The sequence below is a fragment of the Strigops habroptila genome, chromosome 2, assembly GCF_004027225.2.
Source record: "Strigops habroptila isolate Jane chromosome 2, bStrHab1.2.pri, whole genome shotgun sequence".
Classification (NCBI taxonomy): Eukaryota; Metazoa; Chordata; class Aves; order Psittaciformes; family Psittacidae; genus Strigops; species Strigops habroptila.
The window spans coordinates 47,858,775-47,877,901 of NC_044278.2; the positions used below are offsets into that span (position 1 = coordinate 47,858,775).

Below are 19,127 nucleotides of genomic sequence, written 5' to 3' on the forward strand. Positions count from 1 at the left end.
CCACAGCCTGCAAACCCTTCTGAGCTTGTTTCTCACATAACTTCCCATTTTAGCCCATACATGTTCTTCAAAGTCTCTTCAGGCTCATGAGCCTTTGGACAACACAGCAGGGCAAGTTTCCCCAGTGATTAGGGCTGTTGTCCACTCAGACAGAAGCGGTAGGCTTGGCAGCTGTAAGCCTGACATGGAAAGATAATCATTCTTACATTTTCCGAACTCCTAAATGGAGCTCTGTTTAGGGTATTTTCTGAGACAAATGTGTCAGCAAATGCTTTTCTTGTTTTTCATAAATACACCAAATACAGAAACTATAATTTTCTATTAAAATGATATTTACTCCAACAGTGATCTGAACAGCAGCAACTTCAGGCATGGCCAAACTCCTCCTGGCAGTCTGTGTACTAGGGTAAGCTGGGCAAGTGTCTCACCCACGCTTGACCCAACCACAGGAGGTGCTGAAGGCCTCCAGTGAACTGAAGTTTGGAAGTGGTGATTCTGTTCTAAACCAGGGACTTCCAGTAGGTAGTGCATCTTCTCTTGCTGTGCAGCAATCAGTGCCAAGCAGGGTGAATGTCAGCTAAACATCCATGCTGGCAACAGTTTCTATTCTAGCTTGTCATGGCAAAACAAGTGAACTGTCATCTTTGGAACTAATTGTGCGTTTCTTTTTGGGGTACAATATCATAATTACATTTATCCGCTACACTTTGACAGTTTCTTTCTTTATCCTAAAGTTTAGGATATTTTTCTCACCATGCCTCATCATAATATTTGCACAGAAGGATAGAGCTAAACGGTTTCCTGGAGAAGCTTGTTGTAAGCCAGAGTATTGTTCATAGCTATTGCATTTTTGAGGCACTGCCAGAAGTAGGGCTGAGACCGAGGGTTAGTCGGCCATTCCAGGACGGAACTTCTGCACAGCCTCTTCCTCAGCTGGACATACCGAGACTTCTGCAAAACCTTTTCAAGAAATATCAAGATAATGACATCTATTTTTTCGTCTAGAAGCCGCTGGTGGGCCATGTAAAATGTTGTCTTGAAGTTGCCGCTTTTAATATACTTGTTGGTCAGCACAAATATGGTCTTTTTGCTCAGCTGAATGCTCTGGGAAAGGTTGTCAAAGACTGGCTGTCCTGGGAGCCAATCCCTTCCTTCTAGGCATAAATTGAACTCTCTGGATCTTTGATCTTCCAGCCTTTCAACCAGTTCTTCCATCACCCATTCATTCACAGCTGGATCTTCGTTGTCATAGGCAATAAAAGCATCGTAGCAAGCATCTGGTAAAGGTAAATGCCGATAGCCCTTCAACTTGGCAGTGCAGTAATGATAACTATACCACACATCCCAGTAATAGAGATGGCTCATCACTGTGAACACCATAAAGCCTAGGACAGTTGAAGCTGACAGAGCATACAGGATCAAATATGAGGTGTCCAGCTCACAGGTATACAAATCCAAGAAAACCACACTCTTTCCTTTATGTGCCCCTGGGCCAGCACAGGTCACATCTGTGGCCAGAAGAGGAATAGTCACTTGAGTCTGATTGATCCACCAAACAAACCACACAGCATCACAATTACACTTAAAAGGATTGCCATGCAAAAGCAGCGTCTTCAGGTTGTTAATGACATTTTCAGGGAAGCTAGATTTCTTAATTATTTGGATCTTGTTTGAGCTGAGGTCCAAGTATTTCAACTTAAAAGCACCTCTGAGAAAATGTTTACTTAGCCGTGGAATGCGATTGTTTCGGAGAATCAGTTTTTGGACTGTTGAAGAGCAATTGGACAGTTCTTGGGGAACAGTAACCAGAAGGTTATTACTGAGGTCCAGAGTTTCTAGTTTCTTCAGATAGTGCAGGGTTTCCCAGTTGAAACTCTTCATCTGGTTGTTAGTTAAGTTGAGGATTTTGAGTTCTGGAGGCATAGCTTCAAAAACACCATGAGGCAAAAAACTAAGTGAGTTGAAGGAAATATCCAGTTCTTCCAGGCTAGTCAGATTCTTGAAGAATGACAAGTATCTAGCATTCCCATCCATCCATAAAACATCTAAACGATTTCCTCTGAATTCTAAAATTTGAAGAGATTGACTTTCCATTCCTGTGTTAATAGAGGTAGAAATTTCATTCTCATTCATCATCAGCTTCTTCAGATGGGCCAAGTTTTTCATAAAACTAAGCATGTGAGTAACACCTTCTGCCAGAAAATAATGTTTGTTATTGCTCAGGTCTAGAATTTCTAGAAGTTTTAACTCCTTGAAAGCAGTTGAGTATAGCAAGTCAATCCTGTTGTTAGAAAAATCCAGGTATTTCAATCCAGACAAGTAGGAGAATTCACTTCCGTTTAAAGTTTGACTTATTGCATTACCTGACAAGTTGAGGCATCTGAGGTAACTAAGTCCCTGGAAGTCTGAGGGGTTAATAAAAAAAATGTTGTTTCTGCTTAAATCCAGAGTTTCTCCATATTCCAGGCAGTCTTTTTTGACTGAAGATTGGTAGGAAGCAGCCTCTTTGTCTTTGGACCTGCAACTTCGCCCGTACTCGTCATACCTGAAATAATGCATTTCCTCTAATACTTGCCTGTTGTATTGCTCTACTGAAATCCTAGGATTGGAGCAAAACCCATAAAAGTTGCTTTCACCTGAAGAAGGAGAAATTTTATTCACTGAGAGGTCTATGAGTTTAAGAGCTGGGAATTTTTTGAACACACTCAGGTCAGCAACTTTAATAAAATTAGTCCCGAGATCCAGAATTGTTAGATTTCTAAGACTGAGCAATGGATCTAGATTTCCTTCTCTCAGTTCTTTGAAGACATAACCCCTGAGCCTCAGGGTTTCCAGGTTAGAGAGGGAAGAAAATGACTTAGACAAATTCAAGGATGGAGAATACATCTTCAGTTCAAAATTAAAGGACAGGTCAAGCTCTACAAGGCTGGGGGTAAACTTCAAAAACTGAGCATCTCCAATCTCCTTTATGAGGAAATTTTGGGAGAGGTCAAGCTTTTTGAGATTCCTGGTGTTTTTAAACCAGCTACTGGGTATGCTCTGAATAGAGTTACTGTGAAGTCGCAAAATTCTTAAATTTTTCAAGGAATAGAAAGCCTTTGAATGTATCTCAATTGTGCTCTTCGGGCAGGGAATACAAGGATATGGGGCATTATAGCAGCGTGGGCAGTTACCACTTAAATCAAGAATTTCTAGGTTGTGAAGGGCACTTAAGTCATGTTCTTGAATCACTTGAATCTTGTTATTGTAAATATATAATTCCTTTAATGTAGATGACAAATTGGATGGAATATGAGTTAAGTTGTTAGACTTCAGGGATAGTATTGTTAATTTTTTCAGGTCCAGAAAGGCTGTTTTTTCAATTTCAAATGAAACATTGCATGGATTACGGTAGTAACAGTTCTGTCCCAGATACAATATTTCTATGTTTCCTAGCTCTGACAAATTGCCCTTTTGGATAGAAAAGATACGGTTTGCTTCCAGGCTCAGCAGACTTAAAGTAGTAGGAAGACCCCGGGGTATTTCCAACAGCTGGTTTGCATCCAAATACAATGACTTCAGTTTGGTCAGGGCAGCAAAACTGCCATTCTCGATCTTCGGTTGCCTGGTGCACACGTGGTCTTTGGGGCCCATTCTGACAGGCACACAGTTGCATCTGAAGTCAATCTCCACGAGGTCTACAAGATGAGCGAAGGATGTTGGATTGATATGGGGGATGTGGTTAATACTTAAGGTAAGGTTGGTAGCATTTGCAGGGATCCCTCTGGGGACTTCCAGGAGACGTCGATCGGTGCAGTCCACTGTCACAGTACCTTCAAAGGTATTAACGTCACAGGGTAGACTTTTGGGAAACCAAGTTCCTGACAGCAGCATCGGAAATGGGACGAGCAAGACAAATGGCAGTGCATTTGACATCTTTCCATGACGTACCTCAAAATAAGGAAATAGGGAGGAATTAATTTAATGAGATGAGAACATGTCATAGGACATGAGGTCAATCGTGTGCTGGGACAGACAAAATACACGCTAATCTGGGGTCCTGTCTCTCACACTGGCTAGAATTGGATGTGTAGGGAGGATTTGTTTGGGGAAAGCATGTGTTACTGTTTCCTCAAATGCTTTCTTTACTTTCTTATCACTAAGTACCAGAGTGTTAAGATAACTATCACTCTCTAAATAATGAATCATTAAAAAAAAAATTTACTGAAAAAATGACAAGGCAGGTAATTAAAGACTATGTCTCTGTGAACCACCTTCTATTAAGGTGTTAAACATCCATCAATTTGCTGTTGTATAATAGCATAAATAAGCAAAGTTGGTTTTTTGGAGCACGTGAAAATCTATAGTCATGTAAATTTTCAAAACCATACTGACTAACAGGTGAGCGCCTAATTCAAATTTCACATTATCATAGGGATTCTTTCTCTAGGACGTATTAGAATGGATGTATGGTCAACTTAAGCCAGTCAATGGCTATACTTCTGTATGGTTTAATACCGGTTTGCATTTTCACTGCCCAATAAGGACAGAGCTCCAAGAGGGCACTGTAGCAATGCAAATGTAAAAATGCAGATCAGATTTTCATGGACTTAAGATTGATCATGTCCCATAAAAGAGTAATAATCAGTAAACAAGTAGAGCCAAAATCCTACAGGCATTTAAAGAACCTTCCAAAACATGCTCTTTGTCCGTCAAGTCTTTGTGGTGTTGCCTACTTTATAGATTTCTGTCTTTAGGGGAAGAGAAAGAAGTTTTTAATATTTCACAGCTTACTAGTTACTTCCTTAGCAGCAGTCACTGTCAAAGAAACCCCATCCCTCTGGCCAAAGGCAGCCAGCCAGGCAAGCAGACTGCCTGCCATGGCTCGCCTAGCACAGGCAAAGGGGCTGTGGCCATTTTTGTACGTCACACAGCCTTAACTGCCTGTGTCTGGTGCTAGTCATAGAATCATAGAATCATAGAATCGTAAGGGTTGGAAAGGACCTCAAGATCATCTAGTTCCAAACCCCCTGCCGTGGGCAGGGACACCTTGCCCTAAACCACGTGGCTCAAGGCTCTGTCCAACCTGGCCTTGAACACCGCCAGGGATGGAGCATCCACAACCTCCCTGGGCAACCCGTTCCAGTGCTTCACCACCCTCACTGTAAAGAACTTCTTCCCTATATCTAGTCTAAACTTCCCCTGTTTAAGTTTGAACCCGTTACCCCTTGTCCTACCACTACAGTCCCTAAGGAAGAGTCCCTCCCCAGCATCCTTACAGACCCCCTTCAGATACTGGAAGGCTGCTATGAGGTCTCCACGCAGCCTTCTCTTCTCCAGGCTGAACAGCCCCAACTCTCTCAGCCTGTCTTCATACGGGAGGTGCTCCAGCCCTCTTATCATCCTCGTGGCCCTCCTCTGGACTTGCTCCTACAGCTCCGTGTCCTTTTTATGTTGAGGACACCAGAACTGTATGCAGTACTCCAAGTGAGGTCTCACAAGAGCAGAGTAGAGGGGCAGGATCACCTCCTTCGACCTGCTGGTCACGCTTCTTCTGATGCAGCCCAGGATACGGTTGGCTTTCTGGGCTGCAAGCGCACACTGCCGGCTCATGTTAAGCTTTTTGTCAACCAACACCCCCAAGTCCTTTTCTGCAGGGCTGCTCTGAATCTCTTCTCTGCCCAGCCTGTAGCAGTGCCTGGGATTGCCCCGACCCAGGTGTAGGACCTTACACTTGGCTTGGTTAAACTTCATAAGGTTGTCATCGGCCCACCTCACAAGCATGTCAAGGTCCCTCTGGATGGCATCCCTTCCTCCAGCGTATCAACTGAACCACACAGCTTGGTGTAGTCGGCAAACTTGCTGAGGGCGCACTCAATCCCACTGTCCATGTCGCCGACAAAGATGTTGAACAGGACAGGTCCCAACACCGACCCCTGAGGGACACCACTCGTTACAGGTTTCCAACTGGACATTGAGCCATTTACCACAACTCTTTGCCTGCGGCCATCGAGCCAGTTTTTTATCCACCGAGTGGTCCATCTATCAAATTGATGTCTCTCCAATTTAGAGACAAGGATGTCATGCGGGACAGTGTTGAACGCTTTGCACAAGTCCAGGTAGATGACGTCAACTGCTCTGCCCCTCTCCATCAGTTCCGTGGCTCCATCATAGAAGGCCACCAGATTGGTCAGGCAGGATTTCCCCTTAGTGAAGCCATGTTGGCTGTCACCAACCACCTCATTGTTTTTCATGTGCCTTAGCATGTTTTCCAGGAGAAACTGTTCCAAGATTTTGCCAGGCACAGAGGTGAGACTGACTGGTCTGTAGTTCCCCGGGTCTTCCATCTTCCCCTTCTTGAAAATGGGGGTTATATTACTCTTCTTCCAGTCATCGGGAACTTCACCTGACTGCCAGGATTTTTCGAATATGATGGACAGTGGTTTAGCAACTTCATTCGCCAGCTCCTTCAGGACCCGTGGATGGATTTCATCAGGTCCCATGGACTTGTGCACGTTCAGGTTCTTAAGATGGTCTCGAACCTGATCCTCTCCTACAGTGGGCCTTAGGTCTTCATTCTCACAGTCCCTGCATTTGCTTTCCAAGACTTTCGTGGTGTGGTCAGAGCATTTGCTGGTGAAAACTGAGGTAAAGAAGTCATTAAGAACCTCAGCCTTCTCCAAATCCATGGTAGCCAGTTCTCCTGATAGCTTCTGGAGAGGGCGCACATTGTCCCTAGTCTGTCTTTTATTTGCTACATATCTATAGAATCCTTTCCTGTTATCTTTTACATCCCTTGCCAAACTTAATTCTAGCTGGGCCTTAGCTTTCCTAACCTGGTCCCTAGCTTCCCGGGCAATGCTCCTATATTCTTCCCAGGCTGCCTGTCCTCGCTTCCACCTTCTATAAGCTTCTTTTTTCCCTCTAAGTTTCCTCAGCAGCTCCTTGTCCATCCATGGAGGTCTCCTGGCCCTCCTGCTGCACTTTCTTCTAGTCGGGATGCAACACTCTTGAGCACGTAGCAGGTGATCCTTGAATATCGACCAGCAGTCTTGGGCCCCCCTGCCCTCTAGGACTGTATCCCATGAAACCTTACTAAGGAGGTTCCTGAAGAGGCCAAAGTCTGCTTTCTTGAAGTCCAGGGCAGTGAGCTTGCTGCATGCTCTTCTCACTGTCCTGAGGATCTCAAACTCAACCATCTCGTGATCACTAGAGCCAAGGCTGCCCTGGAGCGTCACATTTCCAACCAGTCCCTCCCTATTGGTGAGCACAAGGTCCAGCATGGCACCTCTCCTCGTCGGCTCCTCTATTGCTTGAAAGAGGAAGTTGTCTTCCACACAATCGAGGAACCTCCTGGATTGCTTGTGCCGGGCCGTACCGTCCCTCCAACAGATGTCAGGATGGTTGAAGTCCCCCATGAGGACCAGGGCCTGTGAGCGTGAGGCTGCTCCTATCTGTCTGTAGAGCGCTTCATCCACAGAGTCCTCTTGATCAGGCGGCCTATAACAGATCCCCACCGTAATGTCTCCTGTTGCTGTTTTCCCTTTGATCCTGACCCACAAACACTCTGTTACCTCATCACCCGTCCCCAGACAGAGTTCCATACTCTCTAGCCTATCACTGACATAGATAGCAACGCCCCCTCCCCGTCTGCCTGGCCTGTCTTTTCTAAACAGCCTGTAACCTTCCATTCCGACACTCCAGTCATAGGAGCCATCCCATGTTTCTGTGATACCAATGACATCATATTCCCGTAGCCTTGCACACATCTCTAATTCCTCTTGCTTGTTCCCCATACTACGGGCGTTTGTATAGAGGCACCTTAGCCGAGCTCCAAATGCAGCCGACTCAATGGCTGGGGCAGCTGGAACATCTCTACATCACTCCAAGCACTTATTACAGGTGCTGGCAACTGACCAGGAGTGTTGGGATGGATCAATGCTCCCCTCCCCCAACACATCTAGTTTAAAGCTTTCTTGACCAGCCTGGCAAGCCTCCTACCAAAACAGCTCTTCCCCTTCTTTGTCAGACCAGCTCCACCAGCCTCCAGTAGATCTGGCCTCCCAAATGGAGCCCCATGTTCTAAACAGCCAACCCCCGAGTATGGCACCAGCATTCTAACCATTTATTAACCTGCCAAACGCGCCTAGCTTTTCTAAGGTCCTCCCCTTTGTCCTGAAGAATCAATGAAAAAACTATCTGAGCTCCAGAGCCCCTAACCACCTCTCCCAGGGCTCTGTAGTCCTCCAGGCTACTGCTATCTATATCTCTAGCACCCACATGGACCACTAGAAGGGGGTAATAGTCAGCAGGACTTACTAGAGCAGGCAGCCTCTCAGCAACATCCCTGATCCGAGCCCCTGGCAGGCAACACACCTCCCTTGAGACTGGATCAGGCCGGCAGATGAGCGCCTCTGTGCCTTTCGAAGTAGAGTCCCCTACTATTATGACCCTCCGCTTTTTCCTGGAGACACCAGTAGTGATCCTCTCTACTGGTGCATCAGCAGGATACTCATTAGGTGTGGTGGGTGCTTTCTCATTAGCCCCCTGCAGAACTGCGAAGCGGTTCTGGGTGGGGACATCAGATTTAGGAGGAAGTCCCTTGTCGTTAATTGTCCTCTTCCTCCTTTTTTTGTTCGTTTTTCTCGTAACTAATTCCCAGCTTCCTGGGTTGCTGCCCTCTTTCTTTCCTATATGAGCAGTGCTGGACGTTTGCAGCCCCTGCGCAGTTTGGGCCTGGAGCAAGCAGCCCAGCTTCCTCTCAGCTTCCCTGGCATCTTTTAGCTCTCCAACAGCCTCCCGCAGCTCAGCCACCTGCTGCAGGAGGTCCTCCACCAGGGCGCACCGAGTGCAGCCCTGGCCGTTGTGCACCCTCGCCTCAAGAGACCAGTCGAGGCACTTTCTACACTCCGAGGTCTGCGCCGCAGCCTCCCCTCTCACCAGCTCTGTTTGGGTGCCTACGCTGGCCACCGCCGGGGCAGAGCTCCCAGGGCGGGCCCTGGTCCTGAGGCGAGTACTCACCATCCCGCTCGCTGCCCGCTCGCCCTCCCTGCGCCAACTGCCGCGCCACGCCCTGACTGACGTGCCACGCCCTGGTCGCCTGCGCTCCTGGTCGCCCGCGCTCCCTGGGATGGGTTTTTACGCACTGGGGGCTGGTACCGTCACTCCTGGCGCCGCCCCCTGTGAGTCAGCTGCTCGCGTCAGCTGAGCTGCCGGCTCCTAGGCAAGTCCTGTCGAGGACTTGAGGCTCCCTCGGTCGCTCTTGCCGCTCCAAACTGAGGCTCCTGGACGCTGTGCTTCCCCCCGCTCCGGTGTTAAAGGCGTCCTCTCTGGAGATACTCACCTTGGCAAGTCAAGAGATTTAAAGACAAAAACCCCATAATAATCGAAATCATGTTTTCTCCCTGGAAAACTCAGTGTAGAAGGCTTGGAAGATGCATGGTGCGGAATGCTCTTAGACAACCAGGATTAGTTATGCATGGGATAATATCAACTAAATGTGAATACCCGGTTAAGCAGCTGAAAATCAGATGGTTAGGCAAAGTGTTTGAGACACGTGGAAATGTTTTTTTTCTCTTTAGCTCTCCGAAGACCCTCTGAAACAGTATGTGAAAACCCTGTTGAGTTTTGCCTAAGACATGCCTTGCAGGTGACACAGACTCGGAGGTCAGTCGAGGCTTCTGTTGCATGCATTACCTTAGGTAACTATGCTAAATCTACCTGTGCTTCTGTGTATCTGGAGAAGTACTCTGGGGACTAGCAGGACAGTAGATGTGAGAGAACCCAGATCAAGTCTCACACAGCACCCCACTTCTGCTGTCTAGATTTAACAGCCAAAAGGAGTCACTCTGGGGATTTGTTCAGTCAGCTTTTGAATTGCAGAAGGAAAAAAGTAAAAATCCACTGCAGACCCTGAATTCAGTGTGACCTGGTACTGTACTACATCACAGCCTTTCTTCTACCACAGTTTCGTTTCCCATTGACAGGAAGTGCTGTGGTGCTTTCTTCTTTTCAGCAGATCCTCATGAAAAAAAGGCAAAATGTCCCAGCTGGTAGCCATGACTATCATTCCTATAGTTCCTCAAGGAAAAGCTGACCTGGAATAACCTGGCCGTGCCTGTGAATTCGTATGTCATTGTTTTCAACTCTCGTGAACTCATTTGTTAAGAATCAAAATAACCTTCACTGGGTTTACAGCAATTCACTTTGGAAACTCACCCAGACAGAGGTTACTGATTAAGACCAGTGTCTTCAGTATGGTCTAATCAATCAACTTTAGAGGATGATGAACTTTTCTGATTTCCCAATATTGACAAGCACTTGGATGACAGTGATGAATAAGAATAATCAGAGTAAGTGGTGAGCCAATTTGGAGAACACAAAGCACATTGATTTCCTCCCACCACCCTAGCTTTTTTTTTAGAACTCTTTTCCCCCCGCTAATATGGGCAGGCGGAAGGAAGGCCTCTACCATTGATATCAATTGCATGGAAAACTGAAGGTCTTTCTTTCAACATTGCTGAAGAAGAATCTGGATATGTTCTTGTAAATATTTTGCCTGCCTTCTTTTCCAACAGACACGCTATATAATGCATGTAGAAGACTTTATTAGACTGATGAAAACCAAAGAGTGCCTATCCGAACTGAATGGCCCATGGTGCCCCAGGTTCTGCCTACCTCCATCTCCTGCTTTACCAGACTAATGTACTTCAGGGGCCTAGGTCGTTAGCCAAGGCAGGGGCCCATGGAGCACAGCGGAGATATAGCAAGGAAACCACTCTGCACTGCAGGGCATGATGCTCCATCTCATGGAGGCCATTTATTTTTATCCATCCATGCAGGCCACAGCAGACCATGAAGTGCTGACCCTCGCCAGCCATGGACACAGTACCTGCAGCCACGAAGGGAAATACTGAGAACCACCACAGATTAAACTCCAGCAGCCTATCTTCCTTTAAAAGAAGGAAGGAAAACATCTGCTGCTGACTGGGAGTCAAACCACAGATTTGCTGCTCTTGAAGAAAAGTTAATTAGCATCAACATTTAAAGATGTGGTAAACCAAATTAAGACCTTCTGTCCAAGCACTAGAGTAGGAGCTGGACAAGGTGGATTGCCACAAACTTTCTACATTAACTCATGCTGGCCACTGCACTCAGGCGCCTAATTTTAGGCACTTACCCAAGTTCCTCAATTCATTGCCATCAATCTGGGCTGCACTGACATTCAAGAGAGAGCGGAAGAGAAGAAAGAGAGGCCCTGCAGGCACTGCTCAGCTCTGAAAATGGAGGGAGCTCTGCCCAACTACAAACGGAACAGAGAGTAAGAAACACTGCAAGTTTAAGTGCCTAAAATTAACTGCAATGAGTGTGGGCCTTAAAAGTCTACACGAATATATTTTTACATTTCTTAAGAAGTAAAAAAAAAACAAGCCTTTTGAGATGTTTGCAATGCTTACATTTTGAACTCTTCCATATTGCAGTATTTTTAGGAACCTAAGTGGTGTTGCAGAGCCAGCCTAACTCCTACCATCTTTTTGCTTCATTTCTTTGTATAACTTTGTTTCCTGATACCTTTTTAATGCATTAGCTGTCTTAACTGTAAACTGATGAATTCTGGTGCTGTGTCTGTCTGTGCGTGTAACACTTTGTGTCTGTTATAGTACCAGAACAAATAAAAAAGATTGGTTTAACTAGAAGAAACAAGAAATGCTGACTTGTGCAATGTCTTTGCAATGAGAAGCTAGTTTGAAAGTTCAGCTAGAATATACACGTGAATGTTTGGCCTTACAAGAAGTAAAAAAAGTACTAATCTGATGATATTAACTAACACATGCATGAACCCATACTGATTTAGGGTATTCTTCAAGTATTCAGAAACAATACAGCTAGGTGTTTCTGAAGGAGTTTTTTCTGTAGGTGTTCCATATGTGTTTTAAATGGTGACAGAGGGAAAGGCTAGAGAAAAAAGAACGCCTCAGAAGTTACAGCAGTTAGAAAAGACGTTATTATACTCATTCTGTAGCACAGCAGTACAATTAAATGATAGCCAGTTAGTACAGGCTCAAATAAATGCTTTCCTTTCCTCTTATTATGTATTGTAGCTTCTAACTACGATAGTAAATTGGAATATTTAGAAAGCAGAATATGTTCTTGTAAGCGTTCCACAACCGTTCCCGTCAAAGAGCAAATTTAAAATGAAAGTTTAACCTACCATTTTCTTTGTACTTCAGGTCTAGCAGATTTGTCACTGGAGGAGACTGTAAATCAGAGCAGAAAAAAAATCAGCATAAAAGAGGTTCCCACTTGTTCAGCTCAGGTGCAGAGAAGAGTATATGACATACATAACTCACTCAAGACAACAGCAGTAATAAGTACTCTATCACTGCTCTCCAGCTGGACTGCAACTTGAAAAACTGCAGCAGTGAAACAACTGCTGCAATCTACTTCCTCAAACATTTGTACTTCAAATTAAAACAACAGTACCTCATTTACTCCTCCACGCCCCATAAAAATAACTGAGTACTCTTCTTTTTTTTTCCTTTTTCTGTAACTTTTTACGACTCATACATCCATGTGCTTTTTGTCTCATGTTGCAATTTGCTCTCTTCTTTGCTACATTTGAACACAGTTTCAATTTCAAATGGTGTATTTTACCTACCTACAGTATCATACCATAAAGAACTATAATAAAATCTACTCCAGAAAGATGAACATCCAAGTGACAGGAAGCCCCAAAGGAGGGCAGTTGCCAAATATTTGGGGAGAGATCATGAGGTCAGTCAGCTAGGAGACCAATACACTACGTAAGGGTAACATTCACTTCGGACAACTAAGATTTGCAGAAGCTCAAGTTCCTTCTTTCCTCCACCACCCCCCACTACCCCCACCCCCCCCTTTTTCTAGTGTAAGCTGCACAGAGAGACAGAAGTTATTAATTTATGCTAACAGTATTTTAAATTTGGAAGTTTGGTAATTTTTATAAATATAATTTGGTGTTAATTTCTGCTGCAAATAACTTCAAGAAGTGGGACAAATCTCTTTTAAGCTGAATACTCTGTGGAATGAATGTCTATTAAGTGAAAGGGACTCTGGGGGAAGGGAACCAAAATAAACCATGAAAAAAAGGGTAGTGGCAAGGGCGTAGGAAACAGTATACAAAAAAAAATTAAAACTTTGTGGGAGAGCATGGAAGGGACCAATTTAATAACGACATGGATAGGCTTCACATGGTGACAATCCAGCATTTCATGGAACACAGTGTCTGTCTGAGAGCTTCTTTCTTAGAAGTTTCTATGCTTAGCAGGACAGAGTAGTTCAATGGTTCTGATATTCATTAGATGGGGTGGTTGGGGATTTTTATATCTTCTTTCTGTATGTATTTTTATATTTTAAATAGCAGCTCATAATTTCTCTGACTGTGATGGAGCCAAGGAACTCATTTTGGAAGACTGGAACCTGAAAAATGAACATAGAAAGAATTTGCAATCATACTTCAAAATTCCCTGGTTTTAGTGGCCGAGTCATACAGATGTAAAGCAAGAAAGTGTACAGCATCATTACCATTTTAATTAAGGCCTAGGAAAGGGTTCATTAATTCATTATAGGTTCAGGACTACATTGCTCACCTTTGTGCCTGATTACTAAAAGTATTTAAAGTACAATTCCTCTGCTATTTAGTGGTTACTGGAATTTTCTTCTCACGCAAGAGGCAGTGAGGTTTTCATTGTGGGTTATTATAACTAAAGCAGACATCTCACTAAAATCCTGCTGTGTTCTGCAAGGCCATTCAATGCATTTCTGGTAGGAGGAAGCCGTCATTGCAAACACCGTACGCTAGCTCTTCCACTCCGAATATTTCACAGATTGTATAGCACTGGAAGAGAAATTTAGCTTCCATTTATAGTTATTCACCTTATTATAAAGCAATGTGCTTAATTGATTGTGAAATAAGAGAATGACTTGGCCCACACCAGATTGTGAAAGTTGATTTCTTCAAGCACCTTAACCACATCTGTGTTACATGATGCTTGACCATGAGATCCTTAATGGCCACTCGCTTAGGTTGTAAGTAGGTTTTCTAAAGCACAGTGTCCCGTCACCCAACCCTGTAATTCTTGACAGGTGCTCGGTGCCTTTGGAGGTCTTCCTTGCAGTCTATACCTACAAACTTTGCAAACTTTAATAGCTGTACTGACACTTTGCCTTTTCTTTTGGGCTAAGGCTGGTTTGGGTTTTTTTAATTCATATTAGGATGGCTTGCTGTCACACAGCCAAGAGCATATGAGTTTCAATTCCATGCAGAGTGAAACTACAACTTTAGCTGAACACTAATAGAAACATAGAGAGCTTTTTGCCTTTTTTTTTTCTTCTGTTTTTCCTTTTTCCTTTCTTTTCTTTTCTTTTTTTTTTTTTTTATTTTTTTTTTTTTAATTTTTTTTAACCGAAGAAATGTGGGAAGCAAAATACAGCAATATTTCCCTTCAAAAGGCCAGGGGTAAATTCAGGAGAGCTCAGCAGTCCAAAACTTCACAACTATAATTTGATTTTTAGAGGTATAGGGAGTCACTGATTTACTGATAAAAGTTCTGTTTTCCTTCAGATGTTATGCAAAACCTCTTTCACTTCCTGTGAAACACAAAGTAACTGAAAGCAGAAAAGTACCTCCTACTGTGCCATGTGCTAGGGGAGGACCCACTGGTAACAATGTATATATTTTGCCACCTCTGTGAGCAAAGAATATGATCTAAAATAGAGCAAGAGTCTTTAGTCTCCTTAATCTGTCATCTACAGGTTAGGGTTTCAGTTAGATGGAAATTGGGCTGGTGAACATTATATTTTCTTTCTTTTTTCCGCCCCCCCCCCCCCCCTTCCAAATGAAAACTTACACAGGAAATTCATTTATTTATCAAAATCAGGATTCTACTGTATTTATCTTACAGCTGGGTAGTTTACCTAAAGTCTTAAACTCTTGCAGCAATGTCTGCTTTCTAATGTGCTAACCCTCATAACAATAATTATGATAGCACCCCAGATATTCATGGTTAACATGATGTTTAGTGTAACACTGCATAATTACCCAGGAAATTACCAGACACAAGTTGCTCAGTTTTTGAAATACATAATTTGACTCTGCAAACTGATGTAGACAGATGTACAAAAAGAACCACAAAGAGAAATGGATAGCAAAATTGAGGAAATGATAACAAAATCACTTGCAGAAGCCTTAAGGGGTGTAAAAATGCAGGATCCCTGCTGATAGCAGTTGCAGAAATGTGTTTGCAGGCACTAAAAACAACCAAAACAATAAACAGAATACAACAATAGAGAAGATTGGCCTACAACAAGGGCAGAGGAAGCTCTTAGAGCTCTGATGAGGGAAGGAGACCCTCAGAGATCTGCTCTAAGTTTAGCTAACCACCCAGTGCACTGACGTATGGCTGAAGGACCCGCTAGCATCACACAAAGACTTTCCCCTTTCTGAAAGCTGAGGCTACCCCAGCGCCAAGACTGACCATTTGGTGTTTACAACAGGTTAAAATTATTTGCTGAAGGCAAAGGCATCTAGCATTCAACGAACAGAACAGAACGGAATAGAGTTTCAGTTGGAAGGAACTCTTTCCACTAAGTCTCACCAATACTAATGATATTGTACCTCTGGCAGCTGACCAACTGCTTTTGACTGGGATGGAGTTAATTTTCTCCCTGGTAGCTGGTGCAGTGCTGTATTTTGGCTTTAGTCTGAGAACAATGCTGATAACACACCAATGTTTTAGTTGTTGCTAGGTAATGCTTACCCCGATCAAGGACATTTCAGTCTCATGCTCTGCCAGTGAAGAGGGGCACAAGAAGCCGGGAGGGAGCAGAGACAGGACACCTGGCCCAAACTAGCCAAAGAGGTATTCCATACCACAGCACGTCATGCCCCATATATAAACTAGGAGGAGTTGGCTGGGAGCCACTAATAGCTGCTTGGGGATGGGCTGGGCATCAGTCAGCAGGTGGTGAGCAATTGTATTGTGCATCACTTGTTTTTCTGGGGTTTTATTCCTCTCTCTTTCATCTTATTATTTCTACTATTATTATTACTACTACTATTATACTTTATTTCAATTATTAAACTGTTCTTAACCCAACGGTTATAATTTTTTCTGATTGTTCTTCCCATCCCAATTAGGGGTGGGGAGGTATTAGCAAGTGGCTGTGGTACCTAGTTGATGGCTGGGCTTAAACCACAACACCAACACTTCTGTTCATCCTATTTTCTTCCTCACACTGCGTGCATTGGTGTACAAGCATTTCAGATATGCTTCTGAGCCTTCCGTGCTCCCAGGAGTGGTATAAATAGGTCCACTGGGATTGCCACCCTGTGGTGATTCCCTGCCAACCCTCAGCTTACCTACTGCAGTCCTGTTGGCATCCCCTTCCCCAATAAATTCTAGTTCTTGATCAGACCTTCCAGCTTATGCCCAAAAACCTGTTTTCCCCATCAGGACATGTGGATCTTGTCAGGCCCCAACATACCTTGTCTCTCAAAGGCTCTTCCATGGTTTAGAACACCAAAGTTTTGGTGGAGGCACCAGTCCTGAAGCCAAGTATTGATATCCTGGGCTCACCTATTTCTTCTGAGAACTCCCTCCATTACTGAGAGGATTGAGGAAAATAGTACCTGCACTCCTGAATTTTTTAGCATTCTTCCTAGGGCTCTGCAGTCTCTTTTGATTGCCCTCGGACTTTTTCTTTCAACATCATTTGTACCTAACATGAAAAAGCATAAATGGATAGTAAGTCTCAAGGTTGAACTATGTTCTCCAGACTTGTGGTGACATCCCTAATTCGAGTCTCTGAAAAGAGGGTCTGACCTGCAAAGGGGTGCTTCTGTTCCACACAAGAAGGAATTGCCAACAACCATAACTTGCCGTTGTTCCTTCTCATCACTTGTTTTGATGCAGGTTTTGTTATGAGTGGTTGGTCTCTCATCTTTGACAGGACTGCTTGTGTGGGTTCCTCCTCTTTCTCATGATGTACTTCATCTATAGCATACAGGACCTTATACCTTTCTGTAAGGGTATCTTAGAGAGTAGCTTAGAGGGTAAGGAGGGGTTTCTCTTACCACTCCATATTGTAAACTTCTTTCACCTCTCCTTATTCCTGGTGATGCTGGTTTAGATTAGACATTAGGAAGAAATTCTTTACTGTAACAGAAGCAAGATACTGAAACAGGTGGCCCAGAGAAGTTGTGGCTGCCCCACCCCTGGAAGTGTCCAAGGCCAGGTTGGATGGGGCTTTGATAAACCTGGTTGACTGCAAGATGCCCAGGGCAGAGACAGAGGGCCATGTGAATTCACCTCTAAGTGCACAAAATGCAGTGGACACAGTAAACTTAATTCTGTATATTCCTTCTGCTCTTTTCCCCACCTCAGGCTGTTAAATACAGTTGAGTGGCTTGCTTACACCAATCTGCGATGTAAGAGCTCTTCATAAAGTGTTAAATCAAACTTTCACTGAAATTTCAACATTGTGTCCCTTCTGTCAGAACATGAAAAGAAGGATGATCTTATTAGAAAGATGTGTACCAATCTGATGTGATTAACAGTTCGTCCTTATGTCCAAGACAGCTGGAGCATGATTTACGAGCAAGGCTTGCGTGAGAATCAATGCCTACGTTCTTCCCTGTTTGACTTGTGCAGGGCATGTTCTCAAAAAAAACATCAAAATGATAAAAACACAAGCAAACTCTTGTCACAAGTAATCTTCAAGATTTATTTATACTACTTGTGTAAAGACAAACAATTCAGCCTTTTTTTTTTTGTAACAAAGTTGTGATATATAAAGCAACTGAATTGATGCCTTAAAAGTATTGTATACTTTTTGCATAGTAATAAGCTCTGAACTTAGGTATAATTATGTGGTCACAGACTGGGGGTTAACAACTTAAATGCAAAGTAATATGTTAAGGAATATACATTAAATAATCTTACATTTAAAAATTGCTTTACTAAATAAAACAATAATGTAAATTCATTTCCATTGTATTACAACATATTTTTGACGATTCAGCTGTAAATGAGGAATTTCCAAGAATTAGTGGCTGAACTTAACTCTCATCACAATATCTTATATACCCCATTTCTGTATTCATCACAGAAAGCAGTACAGGTGAAATAATTCTGTTTTACTCATTTTCACATAGGGAAAAGAAAAACCCATGGAAGAAAAAATTACTGGAAAAATATAAAGAAAAACTAGATTCATTCTCAGAGAAACAAAAAAATAGTCTGTTTGAAGACTGTCTTAAATGGAATAGGAATGGAAAAACACATTTTATAATACAACATTATATCATTGTAAGTATACCCCACAATAAGCAAGGTAGGATGAAACAGGCTATTTTTTATGCAGCTCCACAGTAAAGAAGCATCTCTCAAGCATGGCAAATGCTGTTGTAGTTAACAACTATGATTTCAGGTAGGAAACTGAGTTCTCCCATGATCTAGGTGCAGGAACACTATCTTAATATGCACAAACTCTTCCTATGTAGCAGGAAGACTGAAAACACTCCATAGAAGGATTCAAAGACCTAAAGTTACAGTATTAGATTTGTGGTTTCTGCCACCCAGACTCCATTACTGACTGCATTGCAATTACTTAACCATAAGCTTTCTCTGCAAACCTATAGAGGCAAACCTATTTTCGTAATGGTTTTAGTTCTCTAATGTTGAAGTATTCAAGACTAGTTAGTCTACCGAAGTTCACTGGCTGCACAGTAAAGTACTGTGGTACTTTGTAATAGAAACCTAAAACTCTATTGACTATGCAGTTTGAAGGAAAAAAACTGCCAAAAGTATTTTCAGATACTTTTTAATCAAGTAAATGACAGTAGAGACCAGCTTGCATAAATGTGTGTCTTTAAATTTGCTGTTTGGACTTTGCATAGTGAAGCCTTACAATATTATCAGGAAAACTGCTATGAAATTATTTGTATGATCAATCAAGTAGTGCCAAAAATTAAAGGGAAAAAGCAAAATTTAAACCAAATTGCTGATGATTGAAGATTGCTTCTTATTATTGAAACACATGAAATGGATTATCCCGGGAATACCTTATTCTTACTACATTACTTTTAAACTGAAGACAGTAAGTGCACAGAA

General features: G+C 43.1%; 1 protein-coding gene across 2 annotated transcripts; it reads right to left on the reverse strand.

The window, feature by feature from the left end:
* Positions 1-314: 314 nt before the first annotated feature.
* TLR7 (toll like receptor 7) lies at positions 315-12,702 on the reverse strand. 2 transcript variants are annotated; one of them, XM_030474836.1, is made up of 3 exons: positions 12,638-12,702; positions 12,191-12,236; positions 315-3,930 (listed from the first exon to the last, which is right to left on the reverse strand). In XM_030474836.1, exons 2-3 carry the CDS (start codon positions 12,191-12,193, stop codon positions 790-792), a joined length of 3,144 nt encoding a protein of 1,047 aa, XP_030330696.1. In that variant the 5' UTR covers positions 12,194-12,236; positions 12,638-12,702; the 3' UTR covers positions 315-789. The 2 variants fall into 2 exon arrangements, with proteins under 2 accessions (XP_030330696.1, XP_030330690.1); XM_030474830.1 differs by lacking the exon at positions 12,638-12,702 and adding an exon at positions 12,330-12,393.
* Positions 12,703-19,127: the final 6,425 nt, after the last annotated feature.